Here is a 19,509-nt window from a genome sequence, read left to right on the forward strand (position 1 = left end):
CGGTCTAACAAAGGCAGCACGATCTTTAACACAAGTTCAGCTTTGTAATGGAGACGACGCTATTGAGCAAGTTCAGAGATTCCTCCATTTTGTCGGGGAGGAAAAAACATTCAACACAGTATTGATGGTTTCACTTTCTTGTCCACTCAAACACATTCTCATTAACTTATTAAGCTAATCATCAGATGCTTCAGAAGCCCGATGTGTAGACAGCACAGAAGTTTCATGTAAAAAGGAAGTTGCAAAATTATAAAAAATTTCTGCAGCAGTTCAGGCTCCTTGCAGAGCTTCTGATGACGAAGCTGGTTCTGATAGGCAGTCCCTTTGACATGCGCAGCAGCCCCGCCAGGAGCCCTATGGTCTCAGGGGTCCATTGAGACCACAGGAGGTTGAAATCCAAGTTTAAAAGACCCCCTGCTGACAAAATATATATCCATCGATGGAATATTATTTAGCAATAAAAAAGGAACAAACTACTAACACAAGTTATGCCATGGATGAACCTCGAAAGTATATGTAAATGAAAAAAGCCAGATACAAGAGACCACATTTTGTGTGATTTCATTGAGATGATGTCCAGAAAAGGCAAATTTATAGCGACAGAAAGATTAGTGATTCCCTAGAGCTAGGAACAGGTATTATCATGTAAATAGGCATGAAGGATCTTATTGAGGGGGACGAAAATGTTCTAAAACTGAGAACTGTATGGCTGTGCCACTCAGGAAAGTTATTAGAATCACTGAATTGTACACTTGAAATGGGTGAATTTTATGTTATGTAAAATATGCCTCAATAAAGTTATTTTAAAAAAAAAGTCCCTGTCTCGCAAACCACCCGTCAAGCATTAAACATTTCTGAAGGCTCACAATCAACAGGACAGGATTATCAATTAGTGTTGAGTTACAGCGTGAAAACATTGTACTCTTATAGTACATAGCCTAGAATGTTTCTTTACTATTTATAATATTAAAAGGTAGCCAGTAAGAAGGCAGGATTGGGCAAGAAAACTCAGCAGACCTCACAAATTGGACTCCTAGTAACAAAATCTAAAGGGGCTTTTTCTTTTAAAATAAAGATGGTGCATCTGTCCCTTTGTAGATTTCTCTTCTGTCCCCTGGGGGTAGGGTGGTGAATCACTTGGCTAAGGTCCCATAGAGATCAGTGTACTCAGCTGTCCTATTTGTATGACCCACCCCCTAAAATCTCGACTGGGGACAGCAGTAGGGGGCTGGGCAGTGAGGGCAGAGGCCAAGTAACAAGCAGGAAACTTGAGTGTTTCCTTGGGTCAGCCTCCTATTCCCCTGTCCTTTGTCACTAATTGCAGATTCAAGATGGGAGAAATAAAGACAGAAGATTAAAAACAAAGGGGGGAAAAAAAAAAACCTTACAAAATTGTGATGAAATTCACAAGGCAGCAGAGCACCGGCTGCAGAAAAGTACTCTGCGTACTACACAGGGACCAGGAGAACTAATGATCTCTGTGAGGGCAAACGATTCCCATGGGTAACCGTGGGCAGAGCTAGGAGGAGACCAAGGTTCCTGATGCTCACCAGATCCCAGTCAATCCTCCTGTTCTCCCCATCAACTTCCCAAACTAATGAGGTCCACATTTATCCCGGAGGAGAGTGGCTAGGAATACACAGTCTTTCCCAAAAGGTGCACGTCTCCAAATCTTGGTCAAATTTGTCAGGTCTCTGCCTGAACCCATATATCAACATAACCTAACCAAGCAACATTCTTAACCCGTGATGCCAGGACCCTTACTGAAGAACACTTGCCCCCTCCCATCTCAGGAGTGTAGATTCCTGGGCTCCTGATGTTTATACATGGGCTTTGCAGCAGCACCAATGCAAGAAGATCCAGTCAAGCTGTTTCCTCTGGCTACTTCTTCACACAACTTTCCCGACATATATTAATTTCTACTCTGAAGTCAGAGTGTTTGACTCACCTCCTTACTTCCCAGCATCTTCAAAGTTCTGTCTTTGACATTATAGCAATACACAATTTGAAAAATGCTGATTACCTCTAAAAACATTTTAAAGTTATAATTAGCATTGTCACCTTAATTAAAGAGACCCCAGCTGTTATGACTTTGGAAACTAAAGGTGCTGCAAAGGTCCACCCTTTTCCTTGCCATCTTTTTGGGTCTGACCTTATGTGATCCCCAGAAGTCAACTGCTGCAGTCAGAAACTGCTCCAAAGACCCAAAGGTGCAGGTGTTCAGGCCTAGGCTGTATCTATCAAGTTTCCTGCTGCAGTTCAAAGGGCAGGAGAAAATAAAAGGCATTTCTTTTGTTTTTTACCCCTGGAAGAGCAAGAGATAAAATCATTTTCATTTTGGAGTTTTAGAGTCCAATAATCACAAAATCAGTCACTAATAAACTAACAAACACTGGGACCAGCCAGAATTGGCAATTGTTGAAAATACATATTCTGTATCTATACTTAAACTTCCAGTTGCCAATTTAAAAAACTTAGAGTAGTGGCTTAAATTCAATATCAAAATCATCACTTATAATACCAGCCTCGTCCTTAAAAGGTAAAGGTGTCTAGTTTGGCTTGCACCCAGAACCTCTCCTATGAGGAAAAGTCTGAGATAGAGGTTCCCAGCCTTTCCCCAGTGAAGATCCAATAAGACCCACACGCATTTCCTGTTAAGGACTTGGCAAACTCTGACTATAGCTGGGCCTGTGATCTGGGTGACAATTGTGCTCCCACCTCACAACATAGAATAGATGGAGAAAAAGGTCACGCTGCAAGAGGAACCGCTGGAAGCACAAACCTACACATTTGTGTAGGGGGTCACACTGCTAGCTGCTTCCTGATCCTGAGTCAGCGCACTGTGTCTGAGTGGGACTGGAACGGCCAGCCCTCAGGTTCCACTGCTTGGCTGGAAGGAAGCTTTCTTAGTCCTGACCAAATATGCCTTGTGGAACCACGCTGACATCCTAGATGAAACCCCACAGCAGATGGGAAAAGAAGCCCTTTGAACTACACCAAATACCTTAGCCTATCCTGGTGTCAGAAGGGCAAGCCTGCTTCAGGATGAAGAAACGGCTCGATCTGGATCCCTGTAGGACTTCCCAGACCAGGAGCCACACACGAATCCATGGTGCTCTTTGTGATGGAGACACCACGGTCGAGACAATGGCTCTTTCTGCAGTCCCAACACATTTCCAGCAGCCTTCAGAAGTCTGAGCTTGGACAAGTTAATGCAGATTGAAGGAGGAAAAGCAGCCCTGGAAGAAAGAGACCTCTATTTCTGCACTTCCAAGGTCCTCTCCTTATTAGAGGCAACAACTCCAGCTGAAAGCTGAAGCTGGAATTGAGACATTTCTTTATTCGTAGCCCTCCCTGAAAACGAGTTAAGAGTTCCATTCTCTCGAGGTAGAGACTTTGGGAATTCATGAGCACATCTGACAATACGAGCTCCCTAAACCACTCTCCCATGACATGTGACCTAATAAGGAAGGGCATTTTTCAAGTGATGCCATCCTAAAGACTCAAACAAGGAAAAGATGTGGGTTCATATTTTCAATCTGACATTAACCTGTGGCTGTTCAAAAAGTCAACAAGGGACCTCATAAGAAAAAGGAGAAATTCTTAAATTTTCCAAACCCTAGTCCTTTCCTTCCAACCTCTGTCCCACATCCACATACTGAATTTACACAGACTTGATTTCAAGCTACATGATCTTTTCCTGATAGGCCTATCACACAAGACAGTGGCAGTCATACAGAAGCCACTGTCCTCCTCAGGCCCCTGCAAGTCCTTGCCCATCCTGGGAGAACTGCCAGGACTGGACATGCTCTCTTTTAGACCTGACTCTCCCACCGACTTCTCTAGCACACAAAGGCAGCTCCTGGGTCAAGTTTAGTTCCTTATGAGTATCAACAATGACAACAAAAACCCCTGTGACTTGTGGGCAGGAAAGGAACATACCCAGGAAGTCCAACCTAGAAAACTCAAAAACCTGGGTATGTGGGAACAGCAAAATTTTACAACTGCCGAAACTGTCCTGGTGGGTCACACAGTCGCAGGGTCAAACGGGAGTCACTATCCTAGGCTTTTTTGGAGTTCTTCTGCATAATTCTGTAAGGTGGGAAGAAGCATCCAAATTGTGAACTGAGCTTCTTGCTAGTGTCCTGAAAAATACATTGACTTGTGAAAGTGCATAAACCTTTCTAAGGAAAGTAAGGTACCAGGTGGACCAAGTCCTCATGGGGCTGGAAAAAAATTGTCGAAATAAATTTAAGACATAACTAACAGGATTCAAGGATGATTTCTCCAGGCTGACGCTGATGGCCAGCACCGCATGCCTCTCATACACCTTTGGTAACAATATCTTTTCTTAAAAACAGACTGGGGTTGGGGTGGAGAGGAGACAGGGGACTAGACACCATGAGACGAAATGGCAAATCCACTCTAGTGCTCTTTTACCTTGTAAATTTTGAGTCTGATGGTAGCTGTAAACAGAGGCTTAAGAGTAGGCCAACAGTAACTGAGCGACTCAGGTGACAATCACCAGCCCAGTCCTCTCCTTCTGCTTTACAACTTTCATCAACCAGATGGTTGATGAAAGTTGCTTCTATTGGTTTCCAGTACTTTAAGCCTGTGTTTTCTTGAATGGGGTTCAGGCAGGGAGACATGGGCTCAGCAGGCCACTGGTAATCCCAGCTCATCACAGGAAACTCCCAGGGATCAGGGAGCTGTGCATTCTGGTTTACAACACCTGCTTCTTCCTCTCACCCCTCTTCCCATCCAGCTTAATAGACTGAGTAAGTAGTGCTCTAGGTGTTCATTGCCCTTGGTAAGTATACAGCAGAGCGGGAAGGGCATTCTTAAACACCCAGATTTTCTTGGTCAGCTTATTTTGTTTAAACACTTACAGCAGAACATTCCTGATGAAGGACGGGGGTGGGGGCGGGAATTGCAATTTCCCTAAATCAAAAAGCTAATAATAATAGGAAATTGCTCCAAATGAAAGTCAGTAGAACAAAAGAGAAATACTTAGAGGCTTATAGAGAAAGACTGAGCACATTAGTTACTCCAATCACAGTGTCGAGTTAAACCACTGTCCCCTTTCCCCGCTGTGCACCCCTTGCCCGCCCCGCCCCCCTCTTCAGCTCCGCCTTTTTTGTGCAGTGCTGTCCCCAGATGTGGGGACGTACAAGTTCTCCTCAAAGCTTTCTGTCAGCTCAGTACTTCACTCCTGGAATAAATTCCTTGGCATCCGGGTTCAGGTTACTTTTGCTCTGAAATAAGAACCAAGAGATAATAAATCCCAAGGCAAGCTGCACTTTAAAACGTATTTTCTCCTTGCTTCCATTATTACCAGTACCTTCCTCTCAGCCTCAAGGAGAGAAAAAATAGAATTCCTTGCAACTCAAGCTGTTGTTGAGTTGTTCCTTGCTGGGCTGCTCTCAATGTTCTGATGTACTAAGCCCTGCTAACCTCATTTTCTCCTTCCTGCTTTAGACTCCTGTTCCCTTCATGATGCTTTCATTTACATTTCATTTAAATTTGACTCCAAAAATAATTTTTCAATTTATTAGTACCTCAACTTGATGAAAATCAGAGTACTCCATCAAACTAGTTTGGTTACCACAATCCCTATTTTTTTTCTTTTTTTCACCTTTCTGTACTCTCTGGTTATCTACTCTCTTGTGAATATCTAAAATCTCATCAAACTGCAGGGCACAATCATTCAGAAAGTGAGTTGTGTGAGAACAATATCACTTACAGAATTCTGACATTAGGTCAACATGGAATGCAAGGAATTCATTTATCTGGGCTTCTAATTATAAGTGGAAGATGGTCTCTTAAGAGTATATTCCTTCCAAAGTGAACAGGCAATTTTTATAACAGCATCATTCAAAATTATAAATACAGATGTGAGGGACAGCAAAAGAAAAGGACAGCAGCAAATGATAATTTGAAACCAAACCTCTTCCATGCTCAAATTTTTATCCTTAATCCCAGTTCTGCTTTGAAAAGCCCATGGGAGAAAATGAAAGTTGGTGAATGCTGCAACCATGACGTTTGCACAGTGCTTTAAGAGGTGCAACACATCTTCAACGCACCCCCTTGTTAATGCCCAGGTGATGAGTGAAGAATCAGCGGCTCAGAGGGCTCCAGAGCTTGCCCAAGGTTGTAGGGCCAAAAAAAGAGTCTGTGACTCTAAATCCTATATTCTTTTCACTATGTCGCATGTGGAACTACATATGCTCTTACCAAAATATCTTCAGAATCATGACCATCACTGACTGACAGTCCATTTAACTGTTGTTGCAACTGTCCCATGGCCTGAGGCAGGTCTCGCGATGGAATAAACCAGTCCTGGTCTTCCTCATCCAGCATCTCCTGGAAGCAGCGGTCCAAGAATTCTTGCTCCTGCAGCTCCTCTTCCACCTAGCAAGCAAAGGGGAAGAGCTTAGACGTACTGCCCCAGTGGGGCTCACATCTTCCAGTTTTTTCTCTACCTCTTTCTTTCAGAGGTTGTTACTCTGCAGTTAAGAATGATCTCGTGGACTTCCCTGGTGGCGCAGTGGTTAAGAATCCACCTGCTAATTCAGGGGTCACGGGTTCGAGCCCTGGTCCGGGAAGATCCCACATGCCACGGAGCAACTAAGCCCGTGCGCCACAACTACTAAGCCTGTGGGCCACCATTACTGAAGCCCGCGCGCCTAGCGCCCGTGCTCTGCAACAAGAGAAGCCACCAGAGTGAGAAGCCCGCACACCGCAACGAAGAGTAGCCCCCGCTCGCCGCAACTAGAGATAGCACATGCACAGCAACGAAGACCCAACGCAGCCAAAAATAAATATTAATTAATTAATTAATTTAAAAAAAAGAATGATCTTGTATGAGATCTACTAAGAATTATGATACTTCTAATGAGAGGCTAGAGAAAATATAATTTTTAATTTTTCAACCAAATTCCAACAAAAATAAGGCTGAGGAAATAGTCAAAATAGCAGAAATTCCAGGTATTCACAGATCTTCTAATATGTGATACAGATATTTTCTACTCATATGGCACTTACAGAAAATCATTTTAAAGCTTGAAGTTCTTTTCTCAATCTTGTTGAGAAGTGGTTCTTCTTAAATTTCCCATCTTTCAGCTATGAAACGGGTATAGGAACTATGTAACTAGACCACTACCTGGTTAGTGGAGATTAAATCAAAACCAACTCCCAGCTTCTGGCCCACTTTTCTGGTATTGAGGCCCCTACATGAGAAAAAATACTTTCATAACCGTAGAAAGATATAAAGAACACTATTTTGCATACCAATAGGAAATGATGTCATCAATGTAGTATTCTTTCAAAACAAGAAGAAATAATATGAGTATTTACACAACTGCATATTTCTTTTTTTTAATTAATTAATTTATATATATATATTTTTTTATTTTTGGCTGCGTTGGGTCTTCATTGCTGCGTGCGGGCTTTCTCTAGTTGAGGTGAGTGGGGCTACTCTTCATTGTGAAGTGTGGGCTTCTCATTGCAGTGGCTCTCGTTGCGGAGCATGGACTCTAGGTACACGGGCTTCAGTAGTTGTGGCATGCGGGCTCAGTAGTTGTGGCTCACGGGCTCTAGAGCGCAGGTTCAGTAGTTGTGGCGCACGGGCTTAGTTGCTCTGCAGCATGAGGGGTCTTCCCAGACTGGGGCTCAAACCTGTGTCCCCTGCACTGGAAGGTGGATTAGTAACCACTGTGCCGCCAGGGAAGTCCCCAACTGCATGCTTCTTAAACACTGTCTTAATCTAAAGCAATATATAGCTAGGATATTTTACACTTTTTTGCAGACACTGTTAACTCTTAATAAAGAGTACGCTTCACTCTGGAGATTAAGTGTGATTTTAACAGGCTTCCCGCTTCTTGTTTGGCCATCACTTTCCTGCAGGAAGCCTGGTGACAGATTCACAGTTCACTTGAGCCACCACCAGAGGGCTGGTCAAGCAAAAATAATCACCCAAGCCAGCCAATATAGTTAACCTCATGAATTCAAAGGAAAAGTCACTGGCAGCAAGACTTAAACATACTATTCCAACATTACAATTAGCCACACTTTTCTTTTTTTAAATATCAAGTACTTAAAATAACAACTAGAAAATATTTCCAAGCTACAAGATTTAACATGACTGCTCAAGATGTGCCCTTCCTCTCCCCAAGAGTGTAACAACATGCTCCCTGGTATTAAATCTACCCTTATTCACAGGCACAACCCACGAAAATGGTTACCTGGGCCCAGGGGTGTGACAGGAAGCATGGCCTATGTACTATTCACACAGATCATACCACAATGGGCCACATGGGGTGGTAACTCCTGGCTGCCCCCCTAAACTTGTTTCCTTCTCCCCAAAGCACCAGGCTGTTCAGTTAAAATCACATTTCCTGTCTCTCATGCTGGATACGGCCATGTAACTATTAATCATGTAATGTCCCCAGAAGGGATGTCAGCATTTTGGCATCACTTGGTTAAAAAGAGATCTTTGCCTTGACATTTGACTCTCTGCCTTTCCTTGTGGCTTGACTTCCAGCTATCCTGCATCTGATAAAATGCCCTGGGCGTGGCAGAGCAACATCATGGAGGGCACCGTGTAGTTGCAGGGTCACCTGTCTACCTGGAATGCTTACCTTGGGCTGTTAATGCCACAGAGATATAAGACAATGAATTATGCTGGATCTTTGTGGAAGCAGTCTAGCCTTCCCCACCTAATACACTCTCTATCTCAGACTTGCATTCTGCCAGTCTCTGAGTTCCTATGTGGGGCACGCCAAGCTGGCCTGTCTGCACACAGCTGCTGTTTCCCAGAAGTCTACACCAAAACACCATGGTATTCGATCCTCTTTTAATTAGCATGGAAGAAATATTTCAATATCGTCCTCCAAGGTATCTTCAATCTGGTCTCAGCAGCTGAAGTTGCTTCTTGGTCAGCCCAGACCAGGCTTCTACATATTTTCAAGTTGTTCTAAAGCCAATGAACCCATTTCTCTTGTAACAGACTGACGGTAAAATACTATAGCTGTTGAATTACACATCTCATTAGCCTTCCACTTCTTTACCTGTCTGTTGAAGTCCTCTTCATTCTCCATCCACATGTACTCTGCAAATGGGTTTTCCTTCTCATCATGCCCATTTAACCCCTGGTCCTCTTTGGATTTTATATTGGGTGATGTATTCGCCACACTGGATCCATTCATTATGATAGAACCTAAACAGGAGCAAAAGAAAGGATAAAATGATACAAGGATCAAGGAAATGAAAAGATTCTTCCAGATGCTTTTGAAGTTCTAAATCAAAGTTATTAACTATAGATGAATAGAAACTGCTAGTCTATAACTGTTACAAAACTAGCCATATCCTCTTACCAACTATACAGATGTACGGTGCTTTAAGAGTTAAAAGAAAAAAACATCTAGGCTCAGTTAGCCTTTCTAAGCAAGTGGGTTGGGGGTATTTTTTCAAGCCAAATTTCTGTCGGTTCTAGAACGTAACCAAGATCACACAGCTTCCTTATTAACATTTAACTAGGTAGAGAAAATGCATTCTTAATAAACACTGTAAACAATTGCCCCTTATTCTGATTCTTAAGCTGTGTTTTTCTTTAAAACATATTTCAAAAATAATACATGTTAATTGTATTGAAAAGCAAAAAGGAGAAAAGTTAAGGTCACCAGTTGTCTAACCATCTAGAGTTAAAAATGATTAACAGGGGCTTCCCTGGTGGCGCAGTGGTTGAGAATCTGCCTGCCAATGCAGGAGACACGGGTTCGAGCCCTGGTCTGGGAAGATCCCACATGCCGCGGAGCAACTAGGCCCGTGAGCCACAACTACTGAGCCTGCGCGTCTGGAGCCCATGCTCCGCAAAAGAGAGGCCGCGACAGTGAGAGGCCCGCGCACCGCGATGAAGAGTGGCCCCCGCTTGCCGCAACTAGAGAAAGCCCTCGCACAGAAACGAAGACCCAACACAGCCAAAAATAAATAAATTAATTAATTAATTTAAAAAAAAAAAAGATTAACAATGTGGTGGATATAAGCTTCCTGACTTCCCCTACGTGTGTACATATACACACACCCATTCTCCAAGGATCCATTCGTACAGTAACAGCATGATGCGCCATCATTTGCTTTTTCTCATTTCTATGTTAATACAGCCACACTGTCATTTGGTGTATTTCCTGTATTTCTGTATTATAAAGGTTGGATGAACTTCTGGTGTTCATTTTTTCTAATGATTTCCTTAGGATAACTCCTAGAAATAGAACTGCTGTATAGGAAAGAACGTTTGTTTTTTTTAAGGTTCTTGATCTATTGCCACGCCGCCATAAGAATTTAAATTCCCACTGGTATTGTGTAAATGCCTTCTCTGCACTCATGAGTATTATTATTTTTTAAACCATTGCCAATTTCATATAAGAAAACTTGCAAGTTATTGTTCACATTTACATTTCTTTGATTTTTACTGAGGCTAAGTATTTTGAGATAAGCTTACTAGCCATTTATATTTCTTATATTGTAATTTTTCTGCTAAAGTACTTCACCCATTTTTCTCTCAGGGTATATATATCATTTCCTTACCTTTTGTAAGAATTTTTATTACATTTGTCATCATTTTTATTTTTCATAAACTAATTTATAAATAAAAATTATTTTTCGCTTAATTTTTTGGTGGCAGTTTTTACTGGCTTTAATTTTTGTCTGCAGTTTGTGTGAGTGTCTGTCCATGGCTTTTCAAATACGTATGTATTTTTAAAAATTGTTTACTTTGGTTTCCAAATCCATTTTGATGTGTTCGCTATCATCTGAAATATGTCTTTTTTCTGTACTTTATTTAAATCTTAACGATTCTTTAAAAACCACTGCAAGTCTTTACTCACTCTATACCACCTCCCCTAAGCTCTTGTATGTAATGAGCATGGTGTTAATACTACTTAATTGTTCTGTTTCATATGTTTAATTTTTCTCTTTCCAATTATAAACTCCTGAAACACAAGATGTAGGTTTCTATATTTTGTAACCTACCTCAGTATTAGGAACTCCATATCTACTGTGGATCACCGTGTTTAGGCGGATCATCGTGTTTAGGCAACTTTCTCTTTCTAGCCTGTCTCCTTCCAGTCTCAACTCAATCCCCTCCCAACCATCCTTGGGGCATTTTTAAGTTTTAACAAATTATTTCCTCACTCATTTCTATCTTGGCAACACTCATGAAAAAGTCCTTCTCTGCTTCTGGGTACACTAAAAAAATTATTGCTTACTCCTCTTTAAAATTTTTGCAATTTTCTAACCTGTTATGAACATTAGAAAATCTCATCTTCTTAAAAGACAAAGTAGAATTGTGAAGAGTAATAAGAATAGATGGAAAAACAGCTCAGTGATAGCTCAAAAAGAATTTAAGACAGAACCCATTTAATTCACTGTTGGTTTAAATAGGGCACCTAGTATGAAATATATCAGTTTAACATATTTCAGATAGAGACAAAAGAAATCAATGATTATTCCAAATACTGCTCCAGAATAATAATTCCATAAGGCTATAAAAGGGAGGAAACCAGCTCTTGACTTTCACCACTTCCATTTGCAGCATAACAATGATAGAATCAAGTCTGCTCTAAATGCCAGGGCAACTGCATTAAGTAGGTATTCCTAGTCAGAGACCTTTTTTTTTTTTTTGGCTGCGTTGGGTCTTCGTTGCCGTGCATGGGCTTTCTCTAGTTGCCGCGGGGGGGGGGGTTACTCTTCTTTGCGGTGCGTGGGCTTCTCATTGCGGTGGCTTCTCTTGTTGCAGAACACGGGCTCTAGGCGCACCAGCTTCAGTAGTTGCAGCATGCAGGCTCAGTAGTTGCGGCACGCGGGCCCTAGAGAGCATGGGCTTCAGTAGTGGTGGCGCGTGTGCTCAGTAGTTACAGCATGTGGGCTCTAGGGCGCGTGGGCTTCAGTAGTTGTGGCGTGCGGGCTCAGCAGTTGTGGCGCACGGGCTTAGTTGCTCTGCAGCATGTGGGATCTTCCCAGACCAGGGATCAAACCTGTGTACCCTGCATTGGCAGGTGGATTCTTAACCACTGCGCCACCAGGGAAGTCCCAAATCAGAGACTCTTAAAGGTCTTGAACCTTGCTGGGTAGCAGATTACATTCAGTATATAGTATTTCCAAAGATTCATTTGGCAGTTGTTTACCACCAACACTGATTTCTCCCCACATTATGGAAATCACCCACAGAGAATCAGAGTTCAGTTTTCTGAAACATCTGCCTTTGCCCAAAAAATAAATCCTGAGTGCACCTGACCATAAGGAAAAAGGGAAGACAGAGGAAGAAAGAACAGAATAACCCTGTTAATTCAAGACCAAGGCAGAGCACAGAGAACAAACTGCAGGATACACCTTCATGAGAAAGGGAATGGAAAATTACCACAAACGCAACATGGGGATTATCCAATTTAACACAAACACTTTAGAGAAGTTGAAAACACTGAGATATGAGACTGTCAATACTAGGAAAGTGGTTCTCTCCACAGTAGGTTATACAGTATTGATTCGTATTTTATACCATTCCACCTGTGTTTTCCACACAATTGGGAAGTTTGGTTTCTCTAAATAGCAGCAATCCAACAACTTAATTTGTGCAGTGTTTAACAATTTATAAAGCACTTTCATATCTATGCTGTAACTTAAGGCACATAATCTGTCCAACCTCACTTTTAAAAAACCACCCAGACAGTGCTAAAGTAAGACCAAAGAAGGTACTGGTTCAGGGGTTAAGCAAACTGGGTTGCTGGGTTAGTTCAATAACAACACTGGTTTGTGGGCCTTCTGGGTGACAGTGAATTGGTGCTTAATGTGCCCCTCGACTTTAGAAGTGGGGTGGGAATGGGGAGATTTTGCTGGAGAATAGTAACTCCTAGGTAAGACACTTGGGGAATGCCTTCCAACTTGAGGAAGACACCAGGTAAGATACCACCATTGCCTGTAACTTCCCTGACTTTCCTGCTTCCGAAGTTGCATGTTAACATTCTCTTTCTGTTTCCAGCCCCTCTCCGGCTCACCATCCATCATGCGTGCCCTCCAACAGCACAGTGTTTCTCTAATCATCTTATTTTGATTTTTTACTTTCATTATTTCACTTGATCCTCCCACACCAAGGCATATCATTGTGAAATTCTAGTGTAGTGGAGACAAAGAAAATACCCCCAAAGCTTCCAGAGATGGGGGGAAATGCTTGGTTACATAAGCAGATCACAAATCAGAATAGCTGCTACGTTGTCAGCTACACTATGGAGAGGCGCATGTGAAAAGGAATTCAATCTTATTAACAACCATGTGATTGACTTTAGAAGTTCATCTTCCCCCAGTCAAGCCCTCAGGTGAGACAGCCATTCCAGTTGACAGCCTGACTGTAACTTCATGAGAGACTCGGAGATAGAGGCACCCAGCTAGGCTGTTCCCAGATTCCTGACCCACAGGAACTGTGAGATAATAAATGTTTGTTGTTTTAACCTGCTAATCTTTGGGGTAAGTTGTTATATAATAATAAATAACTAACACAGGTATTCAGTAAACACTGACAACTATCTCTGCCACATAGACCACCAGTTGCCACATCTTTCCACTTATCTATCAAGAAGTCAAATGTGCAGTCTGAAGTAGGTCATTACTTGAGAAGTTCTTCAAGAATTAGACCTCAGCAGTACATAAAGGAGTTGGTGTCTGGTCTGCGTCTAAACTGCATTATGAAATCTAAGAACTATTTGAAACTTCTTCCCCCTCTATCTCACTTTCCCTCTTACAGACACGGCAAACATGCTGAAAATGGAAAATAACGATTGTCATTTGGCTGAAGATGGGAAAGCATGTAGTCCTGTTCATAGTCAAAACAGGAGTGCTAAGCTCCTGCCAAGCATTTGATTTAGCACTTTACCATGGTCAAGGGTTTGTGTTTAAATATTTGGCTTGAAACAGAGGCCTTGGGTCTCAGCCACAAAGAACGTCAGGGCTTTTAATGTATCTAGGATATTTCTAGAATACATACTTCATCAGTTCAACGCTTTGAAGAACCACAACTTTCAGATACAACATGTTCACACCAAAAACTGACTATTTTTTTTAACCTAAATGAGATTTTTTCAGAAGCTATAAACCTAGATCGTGCCCAGGATAACAGTCTGACTGTCAAGAACACTTGGAACTTTTGACTCAGTTACTGGGAAAAAGTCAATTGAGTAGCTGATATAAAAACTAGTCTCTACTATTCTGTTTCCTACAGTTTTGTTAACTTCATTCAGTCTGGTTAATACTGGTTAATAAAAATTAAACATTATGGACAATTTTACATTTTATTTTACTTCAAACATGCTGCCACTAGATTCAGGTTTTGTCTTCTCCCAGTTACATCTTAGCAACTCAGGTAATTAGATGCACTCACTCACTAATATCTGTGTGCCTATCTACCTCGGCACTGTGCTTGACTGCTGCTTTGACAGGGTACACAGTCCTTTCCCTGGTGGTATTTACATTCTCTCAGGAGAGAGACAAGCAAATAATTAAGAATAATTACTATTAAATTAAAAGGAGAAGTAAAAGGGAGTATGAGAAGACAACAGGAAGACCCAATCTAGTCCAGGAGTGGGGGATGGTTAGGAAAGGTTTCCCTGAACAAGCAACATTTAGACTGATACTGAAGAACTTAAGTTAGCTAGCAATAGGGAGGAGAGGGTAAAGCATGTGCAAAGACTCAGAGGCAGGAGGGAACTTTCAGGAACTACAAGAAGGTAGGTATGTATATAGTTGGAAGGTCAAAGGAGAACCAGAGGGAGAATTGCCAAGGAAGGGAAATGAGGTTGCAGAGGCAGATGGGGCCAGATCATGCAGGACATCAGAGGCCACATGAAGGATTTTAGATATCATCCTAAAATCAATGAAAGACATTAAAAAGTGTTCTCAGTAGCAGAGTGACATGACTCAATTCATATTTTGAGATCACTCAGGCTGCCACATGGAAAATGGATTGGAGAGACTGAGAGTGGATAATGGGAGACCAGTAAGGCAGCTAATGCACTAATCCAGATGAAGGAAAAAAAAAAAAAAAGAGGTAGCTACTTGGACTAAGATTATGGCAGTAAGAAGAGAGTAGGTAGATTCCAAAACTATTTTAGGTTGTTCTGGTGAGGAACTGGATGTGGGGAGACAGGGTGAGGAAATATCAAGGATAACTTTGGCACAAGCAACTGGGTGGGTGGTAATGTTACTCACTGAGCTAAGGAACTCTGTGGGAAGGGCAAATTTTTCTTGGGTGGTGATGGGGAGTCGAGGTATAAAGGGTGATGAGTTCTATTTTGGACACATTAAATGTGTAATGCCTCTGAAACACTCAAATGGTGACATAAAGTAGGTTGTTTATATGCATCAGTAGGTGAGGTATGGCTAAATATAGAAATTTGGACTAGCTGTTTATAAATGGTAACAGAAGTCATGGGACTAGAAGATATTGCCTAGAGAAAAAGGGCAAAGTGAGATGAGAAGAGGGTCCAAGACCCAGGCCTGACAAGTGTGAACATTTTAAAAAGTCAGTTATAGGAGGAGATAATATAGAAAAGGAGACAGAGAAGGAAACCAGAAGAGTGTGCCATCACAGAAATCAAGGGAGGACAGAACCCCAGTGTAGTGAGTTGAATGGTAGCTCCCAAAAAGATATGTTCAGACCCTAATCCCTAGAACCTGTGAAGGTTACATTGTTTAGAATAGGGGTCTTTGCGGATGCAACTAAATTAAGGACCTTGAGATAAGTAGATCATTCTGGACTATCCCAGTGGGCCCTAAATCCAATGATGTGTCCTTATAAGAGAAAAGCAGAGGGAGATTTGAGACAGAGAGAAGGTGGCAGTGTGACCAGGGAGGCAGAGATTGGAATGATGTGGCCACAAGCCAAGGAATGCCTATAGGCACCAGAAGTTGAAGAGGCAAAGAACAGATTCTCTCCGACAGCCTCCAGAGAGAGAGTCCAGCCCTCCCAACACCTTGGTTTTTGACTTCTGGCCTCCAGAACTGCAAGAGAATAAATTTATGTTGTTTTAAGCCACCAGTTTGTGGTAATCTGTTACAGTAGACACAGGGGACTGACACACCCAGTAAGGCAGGTGTGTTGAAGGCTGATGCAAGGTCAAAAGGAAGGCTGAAGAGTGTCCACAGAATTTAGGACCATGGAGGTCTCTGATGACCTTAATGAAAGCAGTATCCATAAAGAGAAATGAGGGAGAAAGTCAAATGGATGAGGTATGAATTGCAGTGACAGGAAGTATTAGATACTCTCCCAAGGAGGCCAGCTGCCAAGGAAAGGAATAGGAATGAACAGGAACTGGAGGGGTGAGAGGTCCCTGGAAACTTTAAAGACTGGACAGTCTAGAAAATGTTTAAATGTTCACAGGAAGAGTCTAGTAGAGACAGAGAGGCTACAAATAAAAGAGAAAGAAGGAATAACTGATAGTGTAGGCCATCGGAAGGTAGGAAGGGATACGTCCCTACATTATTTTATCCTTCCAAAACTCTTGAGAGGTAAATAGGCCATAGAAAAAACACTGAGTTCACGGAAACACTTGAAGGTTGAATTAACTGTGATCACACAATCAATAAATGGTGATGCAGGGAATTCAACACACATCTTCTCTGTCCTCCTTTCCTCCTTCCCTCCCTCCCACTTGCTGACTCTATTCCAGCCACATTATTTACTAACTAACTCTTCCCTGAGGACACTGGCGTCTTTCCTCTGGGCCTTGCAGAGGTTATTCCCATGATCTGGAATGCTTTTCCCTCAGATGTCTGACTCATCTGCCTCGCTCTAGACTGTTCAAATTCCACCTTCCCTGTTAAGACTCATCCTGTCTACCGTTTAAGCTGAAAGCCTTGCTTCTCTCTGCCCACAATCTCAACTCACCATATACTGCTTAATCTCCATAGCATTTATTACTGGCTAACCTACCAGATAATTTACATGGGTTTCTGTTCTCCCCTCCAACTGGAAGATAGGCTGCATAGACTCAGGAATTTTGCCATTATTAAACCTAGTGGAGGCCCAGCAGAACTCTAGGGTCAGCCAGAACTGGGCACAATTATAACTCTTGTGATTTGATATTTCAGCGGTTTAGCTCAGAGCCAAGCCAGTTATTAAAGAGGATCTTTTCTGCTATTTTAAGCAGCATGGTAAATTTGAGGTAAACTTAAATTTTCAATAATTGCAGAGCAGGTATGAACTCTTCCTTTGTTGCTCCAGACACATGAACCTGGATGCCAAATCCATCCTCTCTGGGTGGAGTGGGAATGTATGAAGATGACTGGCCTAAGTCTCAATTGAATAAAAAGATGCCCCGAAAGACATTTAAACATTTTCAAAAACTAAAATCATAAAGTGTGGTTCCTTATCACACATCAGGGATTATCTAGCCTCCAGTGTGGTCGGAGTGGTGAGGGGACAGAGACACATATAGAGAAGCCAGGGTGAGCCACCCCATCTCTCCCTCCTCTGGACCTTAGTTCCTCCTGATTGTCACTCCTTACACTCAAAACAGATTTCAGGAGTCAGCACATGCAGCCATAATGTGTGCCTAATTCCACATCCCAGTCACTGGGACACAAAATTTTGGTGTCTTAAGTCTTGCTCCCACATCACCACTCACATATGTCAGTTCTTCCTCTACAGCTGAGTCAGTGAGTAAAGACACATAAACAGAAGCAGATTAACACGAACAAGATTTTATTGACATATATATATGTGCATAAAGCTGGGAAAGAGAAGGGCCCATTGGGGCAAATGCATAGGGGGAGAGGAAGCATCTGAAAACTGCAGTGGGCATCCTGCCAGTTCCAAGTCTAGGGAAAACTGGCCAGGAGCTTGGGTGGCCAAGTTAACAGTCAAGCCAGGGATGGCACAGGGGATGACACAGCCAGCTCTCTTCCATTCTCCTAACTGGAACTTCTCAAGTCTGGTGTAGTTCTGAAGTGGGCTCATATGCTCCTCACCCTCCAGCACACACACACACACACACACACATACACACACTCTTGCACACCCCTGAGGTGTGGTCCTCCGGCTTGCTGTAGGAAGAGAGGAGGTTAAGTTTCACTTAAAGGGGCTGAGCCGCTTTCCAGTGAGGCAAAGTCCATTCATGGTTACACACAGTCTGCAGAATAAGATCTGCTCTTCATTTGTTGAGTTTCTTCAGAGAAGAAAGGAATTCGCTGGTGGCTCCTACGAAGCCCTGGGCAGGTTATGAGGCTGCCAGACACACAGGCACAGCTGCCCTGACCAGGGGCCTGCAAACACAATGCTGGCCCGTCTAAGTCAGAGGGGTGCCCTGACTTGGGGGCCCCAGTGTTCTTACTGAGAGTAGAGGTTCCTCTCTAAACATGGATGGTGCTATCCCCCATGGCACCACCTGGGTTTTGGCTGGGGGGGCCCCAGGTGCTTTGTATGACTGTGGCACCAGAAGTGTATCCAGTCACAGCAGGTGTGGTGCTGTCCCCCATCGCCCACCCCATTCTCTGCACAGATGGGTTCCAAGTCTGATGGCAGTTATTGACACAGGGCCTCCCAGCACCTGTGAGATGTTGTTCCCTCCATCCGTACCACCTGTGTATTGGCCAGGTGGGCCCCAGTTGTAAGCGGGAATACCAGGTCCTCCAATCATGGGCATGATGTTGTTCCCTCCTATATGACCACCATCTGGATTGTGGGCAGGTGGGCCCCTTCTGTTTGGAAATAAGGTAGAACTAGAAGTGTGTTGAAACCCACGGGTGGTACCCACACTTGCAACTCCAACAGATGTGGTGTGCTCTGATGGAAGGTGGAAACTGACACGTCCCTTGACACAGATTTCTTCTCCTTGGTGATGGAGCTTTTAAATATAGATTTTCTACATCCAGATGGGCCCTGGGTGCAGTGAAGGAAAGTGGCCTCCAGTCGTGGGGATGGTATTATCCCCTGCCATCACCATACCACCAGTATTCAGCCCAGGTAGGCCCCAGGTATTTGGATTTAAGGTGGAATCAGGTATGCTCCCAAATGCTGGGATGGTGCCTGCCCCTCCTACTGCAGCAGCCTTGCCGTGGTCAGGTAGATGGCAGGTTGTCTGGCCCAAAGTAGGAACAGAAGCGCTGCTGGGTGCCCCACTTAGTCCTGCCCCAAAGTTAAGTGGTCTGGATGCCTCTGAATGAGGCCTGGGGCTGACACACCGACCCCAAGGCTCCCACCAGCCGTAGGGGATGCAGGTCCCATGAACAGTAGGCCCAGCGTGGTGTCGGCAAAGAGCGAGCTACTGTCCCCAGTACTGGGCATGCTGGTGGCAACTCCAAAGCCAGTAGTAATGGATACAGCCCTGGGGAGAATGCCTGGGTTGTCGCCAAAGGCCGGCTGCGTGTTGCTGGTGGTGGTGAATAGGGAAGCTGGCAAAGCTGACTGCATGTTGCTGACTCGCAGTGGCTAGGCTGCAGGAGAGGTTAGGACTTTATCTTGTGCTA

The 19,509-nt window shown here is 43.2% G+C and overlaps 1 protein-coding gene across 2 annotated transcripts in view; it reads right to left on the reverse strand.

The window, feature by feature from the left end:
• Window positions 1-5,115: 5,115 nt before the first annotated feature.
• PAIP2B (poly(A) binding protein interacting protein 2B) overlaps window positions 5,116-19,509 on the reverse strand; it is a 41,972-nt gene continuing 27,578 nt past the window's right edge. For both annotated transcript variants that reach the window (XM_068564858.1, XM_068564859.1), the window contains exons 2-4: window positions 9,069-9,217; window positions 6,235-6,411; window positions 5,116-5,255 (exon numbers count right to left, since the gene is read on the reverse strand). In XM_068564858.1, coding sequence (XP_068420959.1) covers window positions 5,199-5,255; window positions 6,235-6,411; window positions 9,069-9,206 — 372 coding nt within the window. In that variant the 5' untranslated portion in view covers window positions 9,207-9,217 and the 3' untranslated portion in view covers window positions 5,116-5,198. The remainder of the gene's footprint in view (window positions 5,256-6,234; window positions 6,412-9,068; window positions 9,218-19,509) is intronic.

Source organism: Eschrichtius robustus, chromosome 15, assembly GCF_028021215.1.
Source record: "Eschrichtius robustus isolate mEscRob2 chromosome 15, mEscRob2.pri, whole genome shotgun sequence".
NCBI lineage: Eukaryota > Metazoa > Chordata > Mammalia > Artiodactyla > Eschrichtiidae > Eschrichtius > Eschrichtius robustus.